This window comes from Bactrocera dorsalis, chromosome 5, assembly GCF_023373825.1.
Source record: "Bactrocera dorsalis isolate Fly_Bdor chromosome 5, ASM2337382v1, whole genome shotgun sequence".
NCBI classification, from domain to species: domain Eukaryota; kingdom Metazoa; phylum Arthropoda; class Insecta; order Diptera; family Tephritidae; genus Bactrocera; species Bactrocera dorsalis.
The window spans coordinates 12,105,400-12,131,480 of record NC_064307.1 but is presented as its reverse complement, the minus strand read 5'-3'; the positions used below and the strand labels follow the sequence as shown (position 1 = coordinate 12,131,480).

Sequence of the window (26,081 nt, the reverse complement as noted above, 5' to 3'; positions counted from 1 at the left end):
CTTCTATTGACCCTTTTATTTTTCTCCTTTCGTAAATTATGGTGGCCGACAGCAAATTAACGTTTCGGTCGTGTCGGGCTGGTTGCCGTAGTTTCTTTCGCCAAAAGATCGGCTATCTCATTCCCACAGATTCCTCTATGCCCAAATATCCAACCCAATAGAATATTGTTTCCTGTGGAAACCCTGTTAAACATTTTATACACGCCAATACCATTGTTGATTCGATTTCAATATATGAGATTGCCTGAAGTGAATTGACTATCACTAAGTATGATAATTTATTCCCCGTGATAGTTCCGCTCTTGATTGATCTCTGCACATCTGCTGATGGATGACCTCAGCTTGAAAAATGCTTGGAAACTTGTTTCTAGAATGTTAAACTGCTTTAGACTTTTTTATTTTTTTCGTAATTTGGCGTTTTATAATTATTTAGGAATTTTCCAACCATCTACAAAAAACTTTTCCAAGTATAAAATTCGGGAGCAGGGTTAATCTTGACAAAATCTGTGTATTTCATCAATTTTCGTATTTAAGAACAATCTAAATGTTCCACAATATTCTAGACCACCACTTTGAAAAATCACTTTTTCACGTATTTTTCCACTGGGTCATTTTTACTCAGATAGAGTATACCAATTTCTGAGAATTTAAGATCGCTACGCCCAAATTATGTTCGTCGTAATCATCCTGAGAGATCAATAATTGAGTGTCTAGTGGAAGAATTAGAATCCACAGGCAATATATAAAATGTTCCAGTGCCAGCGAGAGAAAGAGGTGGCCGTAGCGTCGAGAATATTGCTACTGCTAGCGCATCAATTAAGGAAAACGCAAATCAGTCTCTCACACGTCGTTCTCAAGCGTTGGGAGTCTCTGTGACGTCGTTGTGGTGAATTTTGCGAAAAGATCCTGGCCTGCATCCTTACAAGATCACATTGATGCAAAAACTGAAGCCGTTTGACCACCAGAATCGTCATATATTCGTGAATTGGGTTAGCAACAACTTAAAAATGACACGGATTTTCATCGAAATGTTATCTTCAGCGTGAGACTCCTCTATGACTAAATGGCTTCGTCAATAAACAAAATATGCTTTAGTGGTCAGGCAGCAATCCACACGTACACCATAAGTCACCATTGCATCCCAAAAAAATGACGGTTTGGTGTGGTTTATGGGCCGGCAGCGCCACTGGAGCCTACTCATTCCGTGATGATCAATACTGGCACGTTACTGTGAATGGGAATCGCTAGCGCTGAATGATAACAGAATATTTGTGGCCAGAATTGTACGATGTGGACTCGAACAATATGTGTTTCCCACAGAACGGCCACAGAGCGAATGTCAGAATCAATTTATTAAAAACCAATTTTGGTGAACGTGTTATCTTACGAAATGGCACAGTCAATTTTCTAAGATATCCCAAGCAACTTACAAAAAGTATTTATTTTTATGTACAGTTGTGTTATTACAACAAAAATAATTGTACTAAACCTGTCATCTATCATATTTATACACATAATTGACGCAAGCATTACAGCCAATTACAGAATCCGTTATGGCATAACAATTCAGTGGTTGTTAGACGAAAATATTCCACTAGCTATCGAATTTCGCGCGTGTTGCCTAATCACCGCTCTGGGCGTTCCATTACAGCTGCTAGCAATGCCAAAACACTGTCATTTACTTAATTTACAGCTACTTTGGCAGTCAATTTGTTATTAGCGCGCAAAAAAACCGCAATCAGAGACGTCAACAACATTTGAAGACCCTCGGATAGGTAGATTAATGGAATTGACCGAGCAATTGGCAAGAAAAGTGCGAAATTATACAGAAAGCACACAAAAAATATATAATTATAACGGTACTAAAATACACAACACCAGCCTGTGCGTGTGAATTGTGATTTCTAAAACAAAATACTTGCGAATCACCATAATTATAGATCTGAGCACACAAAAGCTATGCACGTGCCAAAGACCACGCACACACACATATATACAGTTTAAGCACACTTGCAAGCATACAGACATATACATATACAAGTATATATACGCATACACAAACACATTGAAAAGTTCACTTGCTGTGCCAGCAATCCTTAACTGCCCATTGTTTACTTTTCCTGCCATAACCCGCATTTCTTATATGCCACACTGTGTGGCATGTGGCAAGCGCACAGCTAGGCTACCACTTGCCACATTTTAATTTGCATTTTCTTTGGCCAACCGTTACCCAGAGTTTAACTAGCAAGCTCGTGTAGTGACCATGTCGTATGCTTGGCACACTGCCAGCAACGACTGCGTTCCTCGTCTGACTCCAGGGAGCACACACACACACGCGCACATTGCTTGTTTATATATTTGCTTGTATATATGCGAACGGCGCTGTGATTTATGTGCCTTCTTCAGTAGTTATTATGCAATTTTCCAATTTTTCTACCAAGGCCATTGTCGTTGCACTCCGGTGACTCATGTAGCCAAGACAGCGGTGGTATTTGCAAGCGCTTAAGGTGTGGCAACCCTTTCGGGCTTGCTGCTGCTGCATGTTTGCATATGCAACAGCAATTTAGCGACATTCATTGCATATTGCGACAGTGATGGTCAGGTAAATGGTAAGAGTTTGAACTGGATGAGTGGATTGAGATCTTGTTGCCATCGGTTCGGTACCCAAGCGGTTCCGAAAATGGCTTGGAAGCTTGTTAGTAGTCAATTTCAAACAACAGGGAGCTTTTCCCGCAGCAAAAACGTCCAAAGAAATATCTAGGTTTCTAGATTTTTAAGATGGACTAGAATCTTGTTGCCGAACAGGTGATGAAGATGAGCATTTCAGAGAGTATTTTTGTGCCTTCATCGCATTGAATGAAGTATACGATTTATACTAGCCTATCGCATATTCCCTTATTTTAAATTCTTTTTCTTTTCATTTTCCCTCCAAACGATAGTTATTCCTTGTATAAAAAGCCTGAGATGTAATTAAAAAAAAATTCAACCACATATCTCTTGCCTAAGATAATCTCACATGATAACAAAGAGATTAAACTCTTCGAGAAACATTATTCTTACTATTTTTCTCTCTCGTTCTCTTCAAGCCTTCGTATTTGCTCGAAACTTTCTAACTGAGTACTTGTCGGGTTTCTCGATTGTTGCACCTACAAACATCTCCTCAAAAAATCGTGCAACCCTCGGCGTTAAGTCAATCGTATTTCCCTCAAAATCTTTCGACATTCGTATGTTCATATACAAAAGAGTTCAAGAAAGTAATCTCCAGCGGAATCCTTAAATGTCAGTTCTGGGATATTAATATTTAAGATAATAAATATATACACACATAAATTTCGAGCTCCCTTGTTTTAAAAATCGCACATGTTTTCATTTTTGTTTCTCAAATATTTCGCGAGCTGTCATTCTATATGTGCGCTCAGTGTCCATCGCTAGCTACACCCAGAAATGAACGCACCAACAGAATATATTTTACCTGACCATGCTCCACTTCATCGTTTACTCGACTTCAATATCCACACTTTTCATTTTTCGCGTGTTTTTTGTGCTTGTGTTTTTGTTTTTGCTGCTGCTGTTGCTGTTGCTTGTGTATATTCTTCATTTTCATTTAATTTCTGCATTCATCTTCGTTGATGGCTGCACTCTGGCGCTTTAAGCTCCCCGATGAGGCCACTGTACTTGTACATATCGTAGTATATCATTCGACCAGCCGCCGTAGCCGAAGCCGTCCATCCAATCGACCACTCAATGATTTCCCACTTGCCTGCTGTGTGACACCATTTCGCAATTTTCTCTCCTTTGCGCTGGTCGTCATTTTACCCATTCCTCTGGTCGGGTTCCCAATACGCTCGGCTGCGATTATGTGCATACAATTTTTGTCATTTAAAGATTTATATCTTTCATTTTCTTATTTCACCTTTGGAGAGATTATGCGGATAAAAAGTTGCCACTTTCTTGTATTAATATCGGCTCAGTGATCGCCTTCATTTTGTGTATGAACAACGCGTTGCTGAGAGATTGTTTTTTACAGAAATTTATTGATTTTTATTTTTATTAATTTTGTTGTGGTGAAAAGGATAGTAATTTCGGTTTGGGTTTTTTGGTTAACGTCTGTGTTTTGAAAGTGTATAAATTGTAAAATTTTATGAAATGAGCAGCCAAACAAGAAAAAGGATTAAGATAAGTACAGAAGCGCTAAGCTTGAGTGCAACCGAGCATTTTATACTCTAATTGCAAAAAAGAAGAAATCAAGAGCCAAAGGCGGAGGGATATTTATACCCTGAACAGTGTTTATTGAGTTTACCATGAAGTTTATAACACAGGAAAGATAGTCGGATTCCTATAATCTATACACATAAATCATTGGAGTGACGAGCTGAGTTGATTTAACCATGTCCGTGTGTCTGTAAATACCCAAACTAGTCTCTCGTTTTTGAGATAACGATTTGAAATTTTCTTCTCAAGAAGATTACCATTTGTGGGAAATGTCCATATTGGAATACTATGGGATATAGCTGTCGTACACATTGAACGATCAAATACATTTACTTGTACATATAAGACATTTTCAATTATCTGAGGAGATATCTTCACAACATTTGGTATCGATCATTATGCAAGACATTGGTTCAGTTTCCACAAAATGACCACATTATCTTATACATAGCTGATATATATTATTGAAAGAAACTATAGCTTCGGCACAGACGATTTTTTTTTACTTTTGCAATTTTTCGCCCAATTTTATTGCAATATTGTCCACTAAATTTGAGGAAGTTGATAAAAAGTTACAGCTGTTCAGAAATGAATGAAAATAATGAAGAAATTCGCTATATTTTGAAATTTTTGTATAAAAAAGGGAACCATGCCATGCAAGCCACCGATGAAATTTGTGAAGTCGACGGTATCAGTTCATGTAGCACAACAATGGTGCGTTCGCTTCTGTCCTGAAAATTTCGATGTGAAAGATGCACCTCGCTCTGGTCGACCTATCGTTGAAAAAGTCGATGAAATTATGGAAAATATTGACCAGGACCGTCACATAAGCAGCCATGACATCGCTAAGGAACTTAACATTCATCATCAAATGGTTTTGAACCATTTAAAAAAGGCTGGCTACAAAAAGAAGCTCGATGTTTGGGTACCACATGAATTGTCTGTGAAAAATTTAATGGACCGAATTAACATCTGCGATTCTTTGCTGAAACGAAATGAAATCGAACCATTTCTGAAGCGAATGGTAACAAGAGACGAAAAGTGGATCAAATACGACAATAATGTGCGAAAAAGATCATGGTCCAAGCGTTTGAAGCTCAACAAATGGTCGCAAAACCAGGATTGACGCCTCGAAAGGTTATGCTGAGTGTTTGGTGGGATTGGAAAGGAATCATCCACTATGAGCTGCTCCAGCCTGGTCGAACGATTGATTCTACATTTTACTGTCAATAACTGATGAGATTGAAGCAAGCAATCGAAAAAAAACGGCCAGAACTGATCAACAGAAAGGGCTTCATCTTTCATCAGGACAACGCTAGATCGCACACACCTTTGATGACTCGGTAAAAACTGGCATAGCTTGGCTGGGAAGTTTTGATGCAACCACCATTTAGCCCTGACCTTGCACCATCGGACTATCATTTCTTTCGGTCAATGCAGAACTCCCTTAATGTAGTAAAGTTGGCTTAAAGAGAAGCCTGTGAAAATTACTTGTCGCAGTTTTTCGTCGAGAAATCAAAATATTTTTACACTGATGGAATAATGTCTCTAGTGGAACAATGGCAAAAAGCGTCCGACCAAAATGATACATATTTGGGTCATTAAAGTTCATTATAAATACAAAAAAATAGGTTGAAAGTTTATTAGAAATACGAAAAGACTTTTTCGACTGCGCTATAAAACATTAACTCATATCTGAATCAATGAATCAACGAATCAAGTAGTAAGCAGAATTCATTATATTGCTTTAAGGATATATATACAGTAACCCAAGCCTTGATAGGTCTAGTGCTAGTACAAATGCAACCAGTCTTCCCTGCACCCAAATGCTGTGTGCAATAATGGACATGGCACTTCGAATTTAATGCCAACACTAAAATGAGACGAAATACCAAATTCGACATTTGATGAAAGTGAATACTTTCAGTTTAAGTGCAAGTGCACATTTTCTTAATATTGCATAGGTATATGCGTACGTATGTATGTGTATGCAAACTGTGCAATAACGCACGTGCATATAAAAGGGCTAGCTTATACATATGCGTGTGCGTGTGTAAGCATAATAAGACTAGTATATGTACATGCGTGTGTTTGTGTGTGTTTTGCAAATGCATGCATGACATAACGCCCTAACGGAAGATGAACTTTATTTCGGTGCGTGCTGATGAATTTGAACAAAAATTCCCTTTTTGCACTAAAGCTTGTGGCTCATATCTTGTTTATGCTCGCATTGTTAAGACGTTCCAGCTGTAATGCAGTTATGCGAATGCGGCAGCGGCAGCGGCAAGCATGCACAGACAGACGTAGATTTGCAGCGAGCAAGAGAGTGTTTTTCACACACATCCTTATATAGAACTTCTTACATAAAGGAAGCGAACACACACACACATGTACATAAACTACTTGCCGCACATTTGAAATTTTCAGTACTCGTACATCCTCCTCACGCTGTCACCGGAAGGATATGGCAGAAAGTAGAAATAAAAGTAAAAATGAAAATAGAAAAGATTGAAATTTTAAAAGTTCCTTTGTTTGGAGGTAAAGGCGTGAAAAAGTGCGTGGTAACGCAAGTAAAGTGCAAACAGCAGCACGAAATGTGCAAAACAACCGCAAAGCGCGTGTAAGAGGCGATGTGATAATACTTGTACGCTCACACACATACATGCACACGCTCACATTGCAGTTCGTTTGGGATTTGAAAGCGCACACAATAAAATCGCTGGCAGCATTTGAAATTTCGGTGGAAAGTGCTTACCACTCACATAATGCAGCGCGGTGTGCGCGCTTTTGCTACTGTTTTAGAAGCGACTGAGCTGCGTTTTCACCGCCTTCGTCCCGCCTTTGCATTGCTCATTCATTGCACGTTGCAAAAACAGGGATCTCTTTGGTATTTTGCTAGCATAGCGCCCTCTGACTCTTCTTTAATTTGAAGTGAAATTCATTACAAGTGTTTGCTTTCAAGTCACTTTTCAGTGTGTGCATCAGCACACATACATATATACATACAAGTATATACATAAGTTGAGCAAGTAAGTGGAACTATTTGCTAAAACTAGCTGCCATCAAAATCAATTAGTTTTCGATGACTGCCACTTCGATTGGAAAAGTAATGATGTAAGTGAAATGAACGAGAGAGAAATCAAACTTATTCTATGTTATATTTAGTGAGAATAATAATACAACAAATTTTAACCAGGTGGCAACATTGTTTAAAAATACATATGTAGATATTTTCGAAAGAAATATTTTTGACACTTGTTTAGATTTTATTCATACTGTCTAAGTTTATTTATTTTATAAACTTTTGCTTAGCTTAAATGTACAAACAGGTGGCAACACTCCTTCATTCTTAACTTTAATGCCGATAATATATTTAATCTCTATTCAACACATTTCTCTTACTTGTAATTTAATTTTTAACTAGATTTAAAACAGGTGGCAACACTTTTTTTAAATTTCATAGATATTTTCGAAAAAAAAATTGAAACTTGATTAGATTTTATGCACACTAAGATGTTATTGTGTTTATTTTATGAATTTTCGCCGCATTAAAATATTCAATTAGGTGGCAATACTCCTTCACTTTTAATTTCAATACCGATAGCATATTTTACCTCTGTTTAACATGATTCTCTTACTTATAATTTAGTTTTAAACTATATTTAAACCAGGTGGCAACACTTGTACATATATCCGAAGGAAATTTTTTTGAAACTTGTGTAGATTTTAGCCATAGCGTCTTAATGTGTTTATTTTATCCTTCAATTCAGTTTCAAAAAAGTTGAAATATTCAAACAGGTGGCAACACTCTTTCAATTTTCAATGTAATACCTATGGTATATTTTAACTCTTTATTCTGTAATTCCTTTACCCATAATTTATTTCTTAACTATACGCAACCAGGTGGCAACACTTTTTTGAAATACATAAATATTTTTGAACGAAAAATGTATATCTTATCCATAATGTCTTACTTTATTTCTTTTATTAGTTTTTGTTGCAATGAAATGAAAAAACAGGTGGCAGCACTCCTGCACTTTTCAGTTCAATACCGATGCATATTTTACCTCTGTTTAATATTGTATATTTCTTTTACTTATAAATATATGCTTAACTAAATTTTAACCAGGTGGCAACACTTTTTTAAAATATATCAGAAATACAATATTTTCGAAGTAAATATTTCTGAAATCATTTAAGTTTTTACCCATAATGTCTGAGTTTATTTATTTTATTAGTTTTTGTTGCCTTAAAGTTTTCAAACAAGTGGCAACACTCCTTCATCCGTTGGTTCCGTACCGATGGTATATTTTATCTCTATTCAATATATTTCTTTTACTCAAATAAAACTCTTAGCAACAACAAAGCTTTATAAAAAAATTTCAGACGGGTGGCAACACTTTTTAGGAATGCATAGTTTTATATACTCTGTTTATATATTTTGTCCTTGGTTTATGTATTATAATTAATTTTGATTTTTTGATTTCAATTTTTCAAACAGGTGGCAATAATCCTAAACGATTTGTAAATCTTAAATTTTCCGTTTGGTGCTCAATATTTATATATGTATTATGTTATATCGAACTAGAGATGGAACTATCGATAATAACGTTCGTGAGTGATAAACATGGAAATCTCAAATTGTGCGGTCGATAGTTGTTAGGAAAATACAGTCGCAGTTATCGATAATAAACCAATGACAATCGTCAATATCGAATATCGATAGCTTGGTAACAAGAATCTTTCAGAACGAACCTTTATGAACAATACAGAAATATGCAAAAACCAATCTTCTGTCCTACAATAACTTATCGATAATTTCCGCAACTTTCAATAAATTTTTAAACAAATTATCAAAATTTCAAATCTCGACTTTTGCGCTTCCATGTTAATTTTCCACAAATATGCCTTAACCCCCATATATTCTTCTGTACCTGCATATCTAAAATAATCTTAGGCTCCCCCATACACACACATGTTTTTGGTAAATATGTAAAATACTCAACACAATAGCTGAAAATTTCAATTTTCCTCATATATGTTTTTGTTTTTTTCTCTTCTTTCCCCTCTCGGCATTTTTCGCATTTTCGCTTCACCACAAAAGATATGACAAATGGTGGCGTTCAAGGACCTATGGAGAGTTACAATTCACTGGAGGAGCATTTGCACGCTTTGAGCACAACACAATATCCACCCACCACGGTTGGCTACGTACATCCGAAGTGGATTGAGCCGTACTTTGATCCGTCGACGCCGCGCAATGTCACCGCATTAATGGGCAAATCGGCGTATTTGAGTTGCCGCGTACGCAATTTGGGCAACAAAACGGTAAGTACTTAACCGTAAACGTGCAGTGCTCGCACACACAACAAACATGCATACACATACACACTCACACACATATGTACATCAAGTCACTCAACTGTGCGCTCACATTTGTTCGATGTTTAGTAATTGAACTGAACCCGTGTTTGAAATTCCAACAAGTGTTTGCAGGTACTTGTCTCACAACTGCTCTTATAGTAACTGCTTTTGGAGCAGTTATTAAGAAAATTATTTTGCAAAATATTTTTGGTAAAAAGTGTGGAGACATTTCTGATATGTGCTTTCTTGGACTAATGTTTACATCAGGAATAAAGTCAATCCGCAGAGTTGATTATAGTAACGGGTACATCCGACAAGATATAAGTATATGTATATCAATTTAATTAATTTCAAGCATTAGTACCCGGTATATCTAGGAACTTACTTTTACTTGATGACCCATTTATTATAGTATAAATATGGTAAGGAATGGTTGGGTTAGGTTAGGGTAGGGTAATCTCGTAGGCCAAAAAGCCATGCACAGACCAGTTTGGTCCTTTGCGATACCTGATAGAGTTAACTTGCTAAGTCAAAGTGGAGTAGTCATCGTTTAGGAGGCCTGCGCTTGACGCAAGTTTTAACAAACTCTGCGGCTTCTGGAGACCTCAAATGCTTACAGCATAAACTTGGCAAAGATCATTTTTTTAGGTTCAAAAAGTTAAACATCCCGCCAAGATATAAAATTATGTTTTATTGCAATATTGTTTCTGAAATGTGCGATGGACTTCCTGAGGTTCTAGGGATTTCAAGCACAACTGAGCGGTGTCGCGTCCATATCATACATTTTTAAAATTTTTGACGTCACTGGCATCACTTGGACACCTTTCGAACATTAAGTAGTTTCACTTAGTCAAGCGTAATGAGCGTAATTATCATCCTATAATGAAAAAAATTTATTATTAGAATTTGAATCGAATAGCTTTTGTAGTTCACGAGTTTTGTACATTCGACCTATTAGAGCTCGAAATCTTACCCATTTTTCATTCATGTTGAAACCATTCCTTTGTCTACTGGGTTAAAATAAAATCCAGAAAGCACAAATATTTTGTCGCGCTTCCTACGAAATGTAAATACCGAAGCGCATTCCACTCTTTGTAATACAGCTGCCATTGCTGAAAACTTTTTACAGAGAATAGTGATGCCCAATAAACCACTAAACGGAGCTATGCTGAGTGAATTTTAAGCAGATGGAAAGGAGGTAATTTAATTAAGATTTATTATATTCTTAGACGAAAATTATCAAACTACATCTGGCTCATTTGATAATGCTCTTTTATTAAAGTGTTATGAAGTTATCCAACAGAATTCAATAGAAAGTGTAAGAGAATATTTCACTATGGTGGAAAAATCGATTGCTCTTCCATTCTCATTTGACTGGATAAGACTATTTGATTCATATCAGTTGTTTGTTCGATACAGCTCGGTCGAAAGTCTGTTCAATTTGATTTATACCAGTTGCTTGATCGATTCGTGTCACTTTCAAATGTGATGAAGCAAAAACAGCCACAATGCGAGTTGACATTGACTAGCATTTTTAAGTCTTCATCGCTTCGTCTCATCGTATAAATGATATTCGATGCTTAAACTGATCGAAGAGATTGCGATTAATGTAATTTTTTTAGCAAATTTTGAAATAATTTTTTGGATATTTGATATGTATACTTGTGCGCCAACAGCTTTCTATATTCCCTTTTAATAAGCGACCAAGAACTATAAATCAAAGAATCAGCTAAAAATGCAAATAATTTACCTCAGGTCTCACAATCATTGGTTTGATGGGTATTCACCTGCATTCAATATTTGTTGCTTCATATTGACATTTCTGCGCAGCACTGGAGTGTTATACTTGCATGTATAGCCAATGTCAAATGGCAACTGGTTCCAAGAATCACGATTTATAAGCGCAACGTTTTCAATTTTTGTTCCTTCAGCATTTCGATTTTCAGCGAACGAGTACACACTGCAGCGAATAATACAAATTCAGAGGTAAAAATTAATAGAAGAAGAGCATTTGTCATCGCTTTTAATTGCGAAAATCGGTGGAATATTTCATACAAAGTTTAACTGCTGGGCTTAGTTAAAGCAAATCAGGGTGTAGTTGAAAGGCGAATGAATACCTGGAAGAGTGATTGAGTTAAATTTGGAACAATTGCTCTTGTTCAGCATGATATTTTTCAAAAGCGAGGATTCTGGCTACCTTGTTACTCCTATCTACTGATGACAAAGTCAGAATTGTAAAACAATTCTATCAAGCTTTTCGCATAAACTCAATTTCACTTACATATCTTTCGAATAACATTCACTAATTCTCTAATACTCTTTCATAGATAAAATATTTGGAGTTTGTTTATTTGGCATTTTAATCTTATCTCCTTATTAAGATAAGATAAAATATAATAACAATTTCCTGCATCTCAAACTGAATCTGCTGAAGTACACACTCGTCTCTCATCTCTTATAATATACTTTGTACAAATTTTTTCTTAAACCAATAATTTTGTTGTAGATATATAAAAGTAACTTTTAGCCTCGCTTGTTCGTGAACAGCCAAGAAATTGGGATTGAAATATAACTTTCCATTCTATTCCGGCTTTTCCCTTAACTATTTGCAGCTAAAACCGTAATTACGAGGTCAGTTTATCTTCACCCTGACGATACCCATAAGTCTAAATATTCATCAAATTTTTGGAGATGGTTTCGGTATTCACTAAGCGAAGTTCAGAACCATGTCCGGTATTAAAAAACATGGCTAAAACATTTGAAAACATATCTTAGTAGGTTGAGTTAGTTTAAGTTTCATGATAATTGCTTCTACATAGATCACGGAGAAATCACACATGGACCATTAAGGTTCTTTTGCAAAGTCAAAACCTTGTCGTATGTGGAACAGTAGACCTTGTACCTAACACAAATTCGTTAAGGTGGCTTATTGCGAATCCAGCCAATTCCCTCGGTTGATCAAAAGTATGAAATGGAAGCTGTTAGTATGTCCTTCTAGCTGACGCTGTCCACTGAAAGAGAAAGTCTCGAGGTATTTCTACCTTCTCTTCTTCCAGATAGTTGCTAAGACAAACGTCTACCATATATCACCTAATGTGCGCCTATTAGCTAGGGTCTGGTTGAAACCGGTGCTACCTGGTTAACCTTGCTGAGTACAAGCATTCAGTACAAAGAACCTCCTGCGACCCGATACTGAGGTACCTAAAAGTGAAAATTGTATAATAAGATCAATTTTGAGTGGCACTATTTAGTGGACTATGAATTTAACTTCCATCATCATGGACTTAGCTTCATGTTTCTAATATTTTTTAAAGATCCATAGCCAATCACTAACTACATAATAACGAATCACTAAACAAAGTATCATTAAATGACTATAAAAATTTCGAATACCCAAATTACCCTACAGATACTCAAGTATGTTTTTTACAACCTTTCGAAAAGAGTACAGAAAATTTTTATATGTCAAAAAGTAGATAACTCTGACTTATATAACTTAAGAACATTATGCTTTTACTAATCTACCTTAATGAATATATTTAATGATATTTAATATAGTTTAATTTATGAACTGCGAAACTTTCTAAGTCCTCCGCTGACATTTACTACCCACTGTGAGGTGAGCTGCAGCCAAGCAGAGTTTTAATCCGCACTAAATGAAAAACGACGACTCAAGCGCACAGCTATGAAGAGCACACATGGCTATAAAAGCGTGTAGTTCACACGAATGCGGAAAATGTCACATACACACACACATACATACTCACACTCAGGAGTGCTCATATGTGCAAGACGTTTGCATAGCCATATTATGTTGCCTACTTCTAGGCGCGCACGAACCGCAAATGCCAGCGTTTTAGTAAAGCGTGAAGCGCAACACACGCGCCAGCTGGCAATAATGACACCAAGCGAGAAACACGCGAGGCGTATGTTATTGAAAAAATTGCAAAAGTGGAGATAGAGAAAAAGAGAAAGGGCAAAACAGGCAGATAAGAAGAAGATGCAGCAAAAAGTATGTTACGCTAGTGACAACAACAAGCGGCATAGCGCATCCTCAGGCAGGGCAATGCGTGAATTATCATGTCTACAACAACAATAACACCGACAGCAACAACAATGCGCGCTCAATTGAAATAGCGCACATTTCTTTGCCAACAATTAAAGTAGTATGCGTGACACACACACACGCACAGACATAAGTGCACATTGAAATTCGTATGTGTGTGGCACAACAAAAACAATTGCAAGAAAATTTGCTTTTCGCTGTTATTTTCTCTACGTTTTTTGCTTGATTCTCCGTTTTTTGTGCAACCGTGAAAATTACAATTTCACATTACATTCTATATTTCCTCGCAGCTGTGGCAAGCTCATTGTAATGCCTCTAATTGTTGTATTTGCTGGTGTTTGTTGTTCTTTTTTTCGCTCGCTTCGCGCATAACAAGTTGGCAAAAAAGCACTCACTTGAAATTCGTGGCACATTTTCTCCTTAGTTTTAATGTGATATTCGCATTCCGTGTGTCTGAAAATGTAATTGCTTCGGCTTCAGCTGCTGATGCGGTGAGGGTAGAGTGCGCGTGGTGCGGTTCGGGCAGAAGTGCAGGTCAGCCAAGAGCGTAGTGGCACTGCAGAGAGGCTAAACTGAATGATATTGCCGACAAGTGACATTTGGCATTGATTATGTCAATGTGAAAAAATACTGAAAAATAATAATAAAAAAGCGAAAAACTGCTGAGGATAATTGTATTTCCTTGTGTGTGTGCTACTTAAATACAATATCTAATTACTACTTTTCCATTTGAGGATGAAAATAAAAGATGTTTTCAATGCGCTACATTTTTTCAATTGAGGAGAGGTAAGGCTATATAAGAGTTGATACCACACAGCTTGCGCGAGTTTGTATACCATCTCACCAAATGAAAGCTTTCAAAACAGGCTCCGGAGTCAATGCTTAAACCAATTTTCCTTTCACTCCATTGTATGCTTGGTTGTCAGTGCCTTGGTTGTTTGTGAGTTTTTGACGTCATATTCATAAATCCACGCCTCGTTACCAGCAATTGATCGTTTGATAAATGTCGGGGAGGAACTATGTTGTCAAATATCTCTTTTCAAATTTACATACCCAAGACTATATCCAAAACTATATTCAAAACTATATCCAAAACTATACCCAAAACTATATCCAAAACTATATCCAAAACTATACCCAAAACTATATCCAAAACTATAACCAAAACTATACCCAAAAGTATATCCAAAACTACATCCAAAACTATACTCAAAACTACATCCAAAACTATACCCAAAACTATATATAAAACTATACTCAAAACTATATCCAAATCTATAACCAAAACTATATCTAAAACTTTACCCAAAACTATAACCAAAACTATACCCAAAACTACATCCAAAACTATACCCAAAATTATATCCAAAACTACATCCAAAACTATACCCAAAACTACATCCAAAACGATATCCAAAACTATATCCAAATCTATAACCAAAACTATATCTAAAATTTTACCCAAAACTATAACCAAAACTATACCCAAAACTATATCCAAAACTTTACCCAAAACATGCAGAATGTGTTAGCAATTTGTTGTTATTCCCAGCTATCTCTCTGATGCCAACAAGACGATTTTCACTTTTCACTGTTTCTCTACATTTTTCGATTATATAAACGGTGACGAACTCCAACTTCCTCTTGAATGTCTATAAATGTAAAAAGGCTTTTAAAAATTTCTGTAAAAGTTCAGAAAGCTGCATAAGGCTGCATAAGAAATAATATCTCGCCGTTGATTTCCGAGCTACTTTTTTATCCAGACTATGCTATTAACTAGATGTAAGGTATTTTAACCTGCTAGAAAGCTTGAATATCCCTTCGGTTAGCGGCAAGGCATTTCAGAGTCTTCATATTTCGGCTAAAAAATAGTTTCTTTAAGGTTTTCTATTAGCAAAAATTTCTCTTGGAATAAACTGAGGTGAGAGAAAAATGTGATTTTTAACTGATGGAAAGAACCTCAGCTTCTGACTAACTTGGGTTAAAAAGTCCATATGTACAGACATACAGGGTTTTCCAATAAGAGTGATAAGATTTCTTAAAAAAAAAAACTCACAGGATAATTGTTAAAGAAATTAAAATGTTTTTTTTATTTAATGTGAAGTACAAGCGATACAATTAAGTTCTGAATAAAACAGCATTCAAATGGCCTCCGCGACTTCTTTAGGAAGGAGCGAGTTCGATGAACCCAATTTTCGAGTACTTTTTCCACTAAATCAAGTCGTACGTCACGAAAAGTACGTTTAATATTGCCTTCTAAATCTTCAGGAGAGTCCGGTTTGTTGCTAAAGACTAATGACTTCAAAAAGCGTTACAAAGAGTAATCTAATGGAGTTAAATCACAATTTCTTGGAGGCCATTCAGTATCACAAATTCTTTAAATAATAAATCTACAAATGTTTCTCGCAATAATTCAGTTGCGGCATGCGCTGTGTGGCATGTAGCCTCATCTTGTTGGAACCAGCTGTTGTCAAGATCAACTTCTTCCGATTGCGGTAATGATTATCACCGATCTGTTCCGCTCCACATTGATAGTAACGGTGTGACCAGCTTCATTTCGAAATAAGTACGTGCAGATGATACCACCAGACCAAAAACCACACCAAACTGTCAATTTAGTTGCATGTAATGGCTGTTCATGAATAATTTATGGACTTTCTTCGCACTAGAAGCGACAGTTTTGTTTATTTACCGCACCACTAAGATGAAAGTGAGCCTCTTCGGAGATGATAATTTTCTTAAAAAAAAAATCGTTATCGTTTTCAAGTTGTTCCTAGGAAAAATTCGTCAGCGAATTCACGGCGTTTTCGGCAGTCCAATGGCTTCAGTTCTTCAGTGAGTACGATTTTATGTGGATGCAAGCCCAAATCCTTTCTCCAAATCCGCAAGGTTGTGATTTCAGACAGTCCTAAGTCTTGACAACGTCTTGGAACCGTCAAATGCCGTCTTCAGCAACACTTGCCTGAATGACAGCAATATTTTCATTTCTTCGAGTGATAGAAATAGAAATCATAGCATGCCTTTTCATAGCATGAAAACCCAATATTACATGTAAGTCCAAAACATCAAGATAATTAAGATAGAAACGTCAGAGAACATATGCGGTTTATTAATAATCAGCGTAGCTCGTCACAAAGCTCATCTTTCTGTCTATCCATCAGTCTGTATTCATATACGGAACTGGTCCTTCAATTTTTTAGATTTCGATTTGAAATTTTGTATACACATACAAGATTTATTGTCCAAGATAAGGCTACAATATTTTCAAGGATATACGGATGTACAGCTGCTATACAAACCGACCGATTCAATAAATTGTACTTTTTATACCCTTTCGTACCATAAATAATACACCTGTGGAGGTTGTTATAGTTTCGGTGCATTTAAAAACAAAATTATTTATTATTGTTATTACTTCTGCAAAAACCAAAGTTGCCTGCAGCTCAAGGATATATTTATGCATTTAACACACAAATGCAAATTTTTACATTACACCGCAAATATAAGCCTTTGCCAGCTTACAATATTATTAAAAAATGTGTAGTCAAGCGGCACAAACGCGCACTTCTTTTTAAAACGTATTTAAATACATAAAGAAAGCCATCAATACACATACACATATGCATATGTTTGCGCCATTACACCCATTAATGATTTTTTCTCTCTACCATCACGCATAGGTCTCGTGGATACGCCATCGTGACATACATATACTCACCGTGGGCGCGTACACGTACACGTCGGATCAGCGTTTCCAGGCGACACATCATCAGGACAGCGACGACTGGACGCTGCAAATAAAATGGGCGCAAAAACGCGACGCTGGCATGTACGAGTGCCAAATATCAACGCAGCCGGTGCGCAGCTACTTTGTGCGGCTCAACGTTGTGGGTAAGTACAAATGGGCGCGAGTTGATGAAAAGGCCTTACAGCCGCATGTGCATTCATTAGTGTTTATAGCGAATAAGCACACACACACACATAAAGCACTGCATTTGCTGCGTACCTTCAATAAATGAAGTGTCGCTTCACATCATATGCCCACGCAATGCTCATTTTCATACATTTGCACACTATTCCCAGCCATTTTCATCACATTCCCGAGCCATAACTCCTCTTTAACAGCTCATCCTTTGCGCCATGAAAACATAGTTTTATACCCAAACTTCCCGCCATTTGGCCAATAATTTTATTTCAGCATAACTTCTGATTGCGTTTCATTTGCGCATAAATTACACGCTTAAAACTTTTTTAGTTTTCACATTCACGCGCTAACTACTCAACTTACGCAGCAAAGTGCGTGATAATGCCGCGCTAATATTTGTTTGTGTGTCAGTTTGTAATATAATGCTGCTTACTCGCTAACACTCACCCTCTCTCGTTACTCTCTCTTTCTTTTCTATTTGTATGTCATAACCACAACTGCGCGCTGGTGTCACTGCCGGTCAACAACCAACTCGCCGCCCACAATTTACTAAACAAACCAACGCCGGTCGGTCGGTCACTCATACGCCCCGTCCAACTTCGCAAACCTGCTACTACTACTACGACGCCACAACTGCTGCGGTCATCTTTGTCTTCGTTTTGCTCAACTGCGTGTGGTGGCTACTTACTTACCAACTACGCGCGCGGCTGTGTATGTGTGTCTGTGCGTGTGTTTGTGCAGTGCCAACAGCGACCATCCTTGGCGGACCCGACCTTCATGTCGACAAAGGCAGCACCATAAATCTTACATGCACAGTGAAATTCAGCCCAGAGCCGCCGGCCTACATTTTCTGGTATCATCACGAGGAGGTAATTAAAATTTACTGTTACATACCATGCATATATGTGTGCGAGTGCGTGGCTGTGTGTGTGTGAGTGCGTGAAAGGCGTGCTTGCCAGCATATTTGCGCTTGAAAAATGTGTGCATATACACACACCCATACACACGCATACTATTGTCTGCATAGCAGTTATTTTCTTGTTAAATAGTAGTTTGTGCCATTGTTATTGCTGTTTTTATTGTGCTAGCCATAAATGGCAGGATATATGCATTAAATTCGGCTTATCTTTGGTTAAGTAATTTCAAAATTAGATTAAATGAAGTGAAAGTTTAAGTGAAGTCTTTGTGGAAATGCATTACTGGTTGGATTTATGGCAGCGCTCAATTGGGTCTCGACACCCAGGACACTCAGTGTGCAGCCACGTAGCTATCGGTCGCATTTTCGATGGATGGTAAGCGGTTGTATGGGGCTCTGATTTCGTTTTATTAAATCAAATTAAAGAGGGCACTTAAAATCAATTCTAGGCTTCATATAAATAAAAATAATTTGGAAATATTTCTTGAATTTTCTTGATACTCATAGATGAATTATGGGTAAGATATGCATATAAAAACATTAATTAGTCAGCTTATGGTCGTAGTGCATTCTGAAATAAAAATTGACTTTTTGTTTGCTCTCAACCTTGACCCTCATGCAAGTACTTTCTGAAAAGCATTTCTCGGTGCGGTTGTTAGTTCCAGCGGCTTACACAATTTATACCAGTTTATACCAATTTTTATATAAAAATGAAAAAGTGATCAATTGTTTTTAAGAGATTTGTGGTATTATTTCATAATACGGATTCAGAGGGGGGAAATGATGGAAATTTCCGCCACCCAGGGGCTAAAGCAACGATACTCATCGCAGCCGTGCACAAATTTCAACTTATAATTGTGATCTTTTGCCACTGTGATATTATACGAGGGCTGCTATATACATATATTTCTGGCCTAATAATGAAAATAGGAATATTTATCAACGAAAATGGTTTTTTTTCGTTGGATTTGGCTCGTCTTGGAGACCCACACGGTCGATTGCTGTTTTGTTTCGGGCTCATATGCATAGATCCATGATTCGTCACCTGTGACGATCTTATAAACGTCTTTTGAAGCACCGCGAACGTATTTTTTCAGCGTTTCTTTACACCAATCCACACGAGCCTTTGTTTGAGCGATTGTCAAATTGTGCGGGATCCAACGAGAGCAAACCTTTTTTACGGCCAGGTGTTCATGCAATATCGAATGTATGCTGTTGGGAGAAATGCATAGGCATGCCTCTATGTGAAAGTATTTTACATGACGGTCTTGCATTATCAGTTCACGTACGGCATCGATGTTTTCTGGCACAACGGCTGTTTTTGGACGACCTTCACGGAATTCGTCTTTGAGTGAGCGTCGGCCACGATTGAATTCGTTGTACCAGTTTTTCACAGTGCTATAGGATGGTGCTTCATAGCCATACAAAGATTTTAGTTCATCGATGCACTCTTGTCGTGATAATCCACGTCGAAAGTTGTGAAAAATGATCGCACGAAAATGTTCACGAGTTAATTCCATTTTTTGGCCGAGATGAATTTTTTAATTCCCTGTAAATAAAACAATTCACGATTAAATGACAAATCGTTCTGAGTGATGTTATGCTAAAAAATGTCAAACTTTCCAATGGAAATGTCAAATTGCACCTGGCAACACTTAGTGTTGCCTAGTCCAGAAATATATATAGCAGCCTATGTATCTCCATCTCATTCACTCAGCGTGATTCTTCGAAAATCGATTCGATCGCTCTGGCAGAGGAATCCAATATGATGGATACGCTTTTTGTAACGTTCCGAAATCGAAGACAAAAAGCGGAAGAAAATTTTCGATCCATTGAAAAAAATGGTGGCAGAATCGTCGACAAACAAAACGCGAAAATTTCTGCTTCAGAACTTGCGAAGAATACTACAGGGTCACAGTGTTCATTCTTCTGTTGGATACAATCGGAGAAGATTTAAAGACGCGCTTTTCTAGTGAGGTCTTGGATGGATTTCAGCTGAGATTGCTGCTTCCAGAAAGAGTATGTGCTTTGAGAATCAAAGAAGTGGAAAAGCTTATTCAAAGACGTTTTGGAAAATGACAGCGTTGTGCAACGTTTGAAGCTCAAAGGTGAACTTGAACACTGACAGTACCATTGGGGGCAAAGGTAAAAGTCCAAAGGCAACAAGTTACCGACTACTGCATTGGCAGCGTTGAAGAACTACGATGTAGAGCTATACTCCACAATTCATAGTTTTATTTGCATATTCTGCACACTTCTTGTGACGAATGCGAGCTCTGAATGCTCTTTTTCAACACTTTGCCTTCATCGCTGAACAAAATTTACTTGTTAAAGTCGAGATCGCTGGCTACCTCATTTGTGCCCATTCATGTGTTTGATGGTCGTACTACTTTAACTATTGCACGGGTTGGATTTTATAACTCCGCAATCTAAAATCCCAATGAACTCATGCGGATTTTTTTTTTGATATTCTGCTCCACAGTAAAAATAGCGTCTTCGGTCAGCAAAATACGGCATCTCTGCGGATGCACATTAACCTCTACAATAAACGTGCAGTGGAAGTAATCCATTGTTGCTCGAATTACCGACTCTGCTAAGCGATTATGTTGTCCGAATATTGAACGCACCGCGCGATCTGTTACGAAAACCGAATTATTATTTGGACAATAAATTTGAATGATTAAAAAATGTTGCTCTAGAGTAGGTCTATTAATTATAAAATGCCAAACCAAACTGACTACAAATCAAGTAACAGCTGTCAAAAAGAGAAGTTCCGCAAATTTTACGAAAAAATCACGAAGAATCAATGCAGTATGCGACGATGCATTATCGTGGTGCAAAAAACAAGAGCTATCGGCCCATAATTCCAACTTCTTTTTACAAATAGTTTCTCACAATCGACGCATATATTCGAATAGTATTCCTTGCTGAAAGTGTGGCCGCTCGAAAGGAATTCGGAGGGTATAAATCTATCAACCTAACCTTAATTTTTGACCTGTTTAGACGTGGGGTTGAGTTGATTCGATCGTGGTTTCCCTTTTCTTATGCCCAAATGATCTTTTAAGATGGTTTTCTCTGATCCTTCTGATATTCCAACTATGCCAGTAAGAACCCTGACTGTTAATCGTCAAATACCAGTTCATTTACCTTATTGACGTGTTGATCATCAGTTGAAGTTGATGCGCGTCCTGGACGCGGCTCGCCATCAAACCGTGCTCGACCCTTTTTTAAATAATTTGCACCAATCAAAAGACTTACTCGCGACAAACAATTATTACTGAAAGTCTTCATTCAACGTTCATTCTGAACGTTTCGACAACAGAAATTTTATTCCGCACACAAATTTCAATGATACTTCTTTCCTGGATATGATTTATGAGCTTGCTGGCATCGTAAAAATAGCGAATGTGTTTTATGTACTTCAGAAAGACACACTTATAATAAAGGCTTATGACTATTTTGATGTGACATTTGGCACAGATGTCACCGATAATCGTATCAAACAAAAAAAAATATTTCGGCGAATACCCACAATAGTATATTTTATGCTGTAGCCTTATAGAACATAAATATTTTGGTAGAAGGCGGCCGAGTTGACCTTCGTTAGATAAAATTATTTGTGGTGTCCGAAAAAATCGACTGTCATGGAAACAGTGAGAGATATGTGATCCATTCTCCTATTGACTGTTACGATGGCAGTTACCTTGTGAAGAATATGCAGAAAGTTTCAAATTATGCAAGTTTAGATGACACTAAAAATTGACGAAGTTGTAAGGAACACCTAGGCCGCCAATAAAATTATCCGATTTGCTACTATTAACTTTAATCGAACTTCAGCAATCCTTACTTATAGTTTGTTTTTTTAATTCAGTTGAGAAGATACAAAAGATTTTAAAACTTAAAAGAAAAAAATTGTTTAGCTAGAATGTCAAAAGCCACGATTTTATCGATAATAATCTCTTGCGACCACTAAAATTTCATAATCTTAAATTTATTAGAACTTTAAAAATACTCTTACTCTTCTTCCATACCCAAATTTTTGCTCATAATTGTAACTTTTTTCAACCGAACACAATGACTAATGGCTCACTCAATCTTGTTTAGAGAACCCAACCCAACCCAACCCCCAACGCAGCAATTGAAAAATATAACCTAAGCATCTGCTTGACCGGATAAACAACAATAAAAAAATTGCGCTCATTGACAGTGTCTAATGATAGCTTAGGGTTGCCAAGCGCGCTTTCAACGCTAATTAGATTTACGCCAAAAAGGATTGTCACTTTCATTCAACGCATAAATCTGTTTACGAGACTCAAGACGCTACTACACGCATACAAACTCACATATATATATATGTAAAAACATTGTGGAAGACAACAAAACTCCCAATTTCACACTCCACCCAGACAAGCTGCTGCCATTTAGCCCTGTTAATTATAAGCAAATATTTGTCTAAAAACAATTTGAGGGAGGAAAAATGCGATGAGATGAGTATAAATACGCAAGCAAAACATAAAGATATGATAGTCAAGTGGAAATATGAAAAAAAGACAACAAAAAAAACGAAGAAGAAGAAAGGCAAAATGAACTAATGAATGTCGTAAGAAGGCGACGTGGGAGCTAACGGGTACAAGTGGCACTCGAGCCACTGTAAATATTAATTAAAATTTAAAGGAAGCAGGATAGCGCTGGTAAGTGCAGGAGGAAGCTAGATAACAAACGAGCATTGTAAGCGTAGGATCTTATGCAAAATAATGCGAAAAAAAGTTTAGGTAAAAAATTTATTGAAAAAAGTGTTAGTCGCTGTAGAACGCGTTGGCTTGAAGTGGCAAAAAAGTGATAAAAAATAGCGCTATAATGATAGCAAACTGTTTAGGTTTTACCTCCACGCTTTCGGCCACTCAAAAAACAAAGTCAAATGTCCTCGCACCAAACTAAGCGACAAATTGCGCTACTAATGAGGGTATCATCGTTGGGGTCGCACGTTGTTAGCCATTTTAAGGAGTTTACTTGTTTAGCTACACAGTGCAAGAGTAGGAGAGGAGGAGAACGAAAAATCGGGTTAAGGATATGCTCAACGCGTAAACTGGTAAAACATTATAAAAAAAATAAATAAATAAACAAATACACACAAAGCAAGTCACCCACTCACTCGCCGAAAAAACAATTAGAGTACCCAAGCCTTGGCTTACTTGCAAAGCAAGAGACGTGAAATAACATGCGAAATAAATGAAATGCATTTTAACTAAAATTAATTGAAATGATATAATTTCGTGCTCATTCTGAGCGGAGTTGCTTGCTGCATACCAGTCCAAGCAACGCGAAGTTAAGTCAGCGCTCAGTGGACTGTGAGACTCAAACTCAAATAGAAGAACGCTCTGCTGCATAACGAATAGCTAACGCCACTGAGCTGCAATTCAAACTCAATGCCAAACGCTGGTCACGTGCCGTTATAGTTTGGCAGTTTTTTAGTTTTTGTTTCGCAATTTAAATTATGAGCTTGCTGGTATTTAGCTAAAGGAGTAAAATTAAAATTGTAATAAATATTGTAATTTGAAGCATTTTTTAAAATATAAGTTATATAATCTTTGTATAATGATAGTGAGATACGAGAATTATCGCAAGTGTATATCTATTTCAGCCGAAATTGCTGAGGCTGAAATTATTATTTGATTATATTGCTATACAAGCACCACTTTAAGAACCAAAGCTCAAAGCTTTATGAACCGAAACTGAAGCTCATCATAAATTACCAAAAACCAAGAAAAGCAAGCGGCGATAAAAGTGATAATGAATTGAATACAAAATAATTACGTTGGAAAAAACAATAATACCACAGTGAGGTGAAAGCTTCAGTCTTATAATATCAAAGCTTTAAAAAGCTCTAACTTGTAAGCAGGCCACTCATAGACCAGTATGGTCCTTTGCGATACCAGTTAGAGTTCAGTTTCTCGATCCAAGAGGAGCAGTCATCCTTTAGGATGCCTGCGCTTGACGCGAATTTTAACAGACTCTGAGGCCTCACTACCGATACCACCTCCAGTATGATAAAGTGGGGATCTCAGATACTTACAGCGTAGTCTTGCTAATGCGGGACAAGTGCACAAAAGATGCGCCAATGTTTCAATTCTAAACATTTCGTGCAGTCACTAGACAGTGACCTCTTACTATTCCCATTACCTGCATAACCCTTTTCTACGAGAAGGAATAATAAACCAGAATACTACCCGCAGTAAATAATTATTTTCTCTTGGCGAATTCTTGGTTACAACGGAAAATGTAATTCCTGATATATTTCTTCACGCCTTCTCAGACTTTCCGAAAGCTCCAGGTATGTCTTCTTATTCCTTCGATAGAAGACATATTCGTAAAATTATCTAATAAGCTGAACACTACGAATTCGAAAACTGTAGAGCCTGGGAATCCTGTGAATCCGATCTGGGATTTTACTTTGTTTAATTATGAGCTCGATTAAGTATGTTAGAACTTTCATTAGCCTAAAGGTCAGTCTAAAAGTGCATTGTCCGTTGTTTGCTCTTACCACTATCCCCTATCCATCACATATGTGTTGTCTGATTTCTTTCGTTAGTGCCTTTTTTAAGTGGTTGGGTAAATGCTGAAAGCTCAGAGTATATACATATATCGATTCTTTTATTCTGTACTACTATTTGCCCATCCAAGCAAAATTAGCTCGCCGAAATAACAGCTCTTGGCGATATACAATTTGGATCGCTTCCGGTAACATAAAACCGGCAGTTGTGGGATTTTTTTACTCTGTATATACCCATGGCTGCTCCTATTTATTTATTATTAATATAGATAAATTTAGGAAAATTTTAGATTTTACCTCTCATAAACTTGGGAGCAGATAGAATGAAACTCAGGAGTTACTAGCTTAATCTATGAAATTTTGGTCCTGAAATATATAACCGGACCATGAGATGTTTGCCCAGCTTAATATTGTCGGCTCGACAGAAAATCATTTAAATGATGTGTTATGCTTCAACAGAAAAACATCTTCACCAAATATTATTTAAATGAACTTGAACCAAAAATGAAATAATTAATAAATCCAAGAACCCTGCTAACCTAGTAAAGCCATTCGATGGTGTATGGAATAGAGATAAGTTTTAAGCGCCTTATGTTCAATGTGCCTAAAAAGTTCATTAAGGTCCAGAGAGACAAATAATTAATACTCTTAATATGAAACTTTGAGCGTCAAAGAGAGAGAGAGAGAGTGAAAGCTATTGAGAGAAGGAGGGGGCAATCGACCTTCTACTGCATACAAAAAGACGCCTAATTCATTTTGTTAGACTCAATTAACGGCAGTCATTAAAGCATCTAACAAATATGAAAATAACAATTATGAATTAAACACATTAAGTCCAAATGAGGCAAAACAAAGAAACGTTCGCTTATCACAGCAGTTGTTACTTCCCACGCATTTTGCGTTGCGCAACGGCACAACGAGCTCAAACAGTCGAGGCTTGAAGTGCATAAAAACGCTGCCGCTTAATCGCTGTACAAATTTAATGCTTATAAAAGTTTGCCGACGAGATTATTAGTTTCGCAGCAGCAGCAAAGTTCCTTTAAGAATT

The 26,081-nt window shown here is 37.1% G+C and overlaps 1 protein-coding gene across 2 annotated transcripts in view; it reads left to right on the top strand.

Moving 5' to 3' along the window:
• The window catches only part of LOC105224484 (myosin-G heavy chain), a 315,288-nt gene that overhangs the window by 160,135 nt on the left and 129,072 nt on the right, over positions 1-26,081 (top strand). For both annotated transcript variants that reach the window (XM_029549490.2, XM_011202572.3), the window contains exons 3-5: positions 9,317-9,540; positions 17,323-17,533; positions 18,309-18,436. In XM_029549490.2, coding sequence (XP_029405350.2) covers positions 9,317-9,540; positions 17,323-17,533; positions 18,309-18,436 — 563 coding nt within the window. The remainder of the gene's footprint in view (positions 1-9,316; positions 9,541-17,322; positions 17,534-18,308; positions 18,437-26,081) is intronic.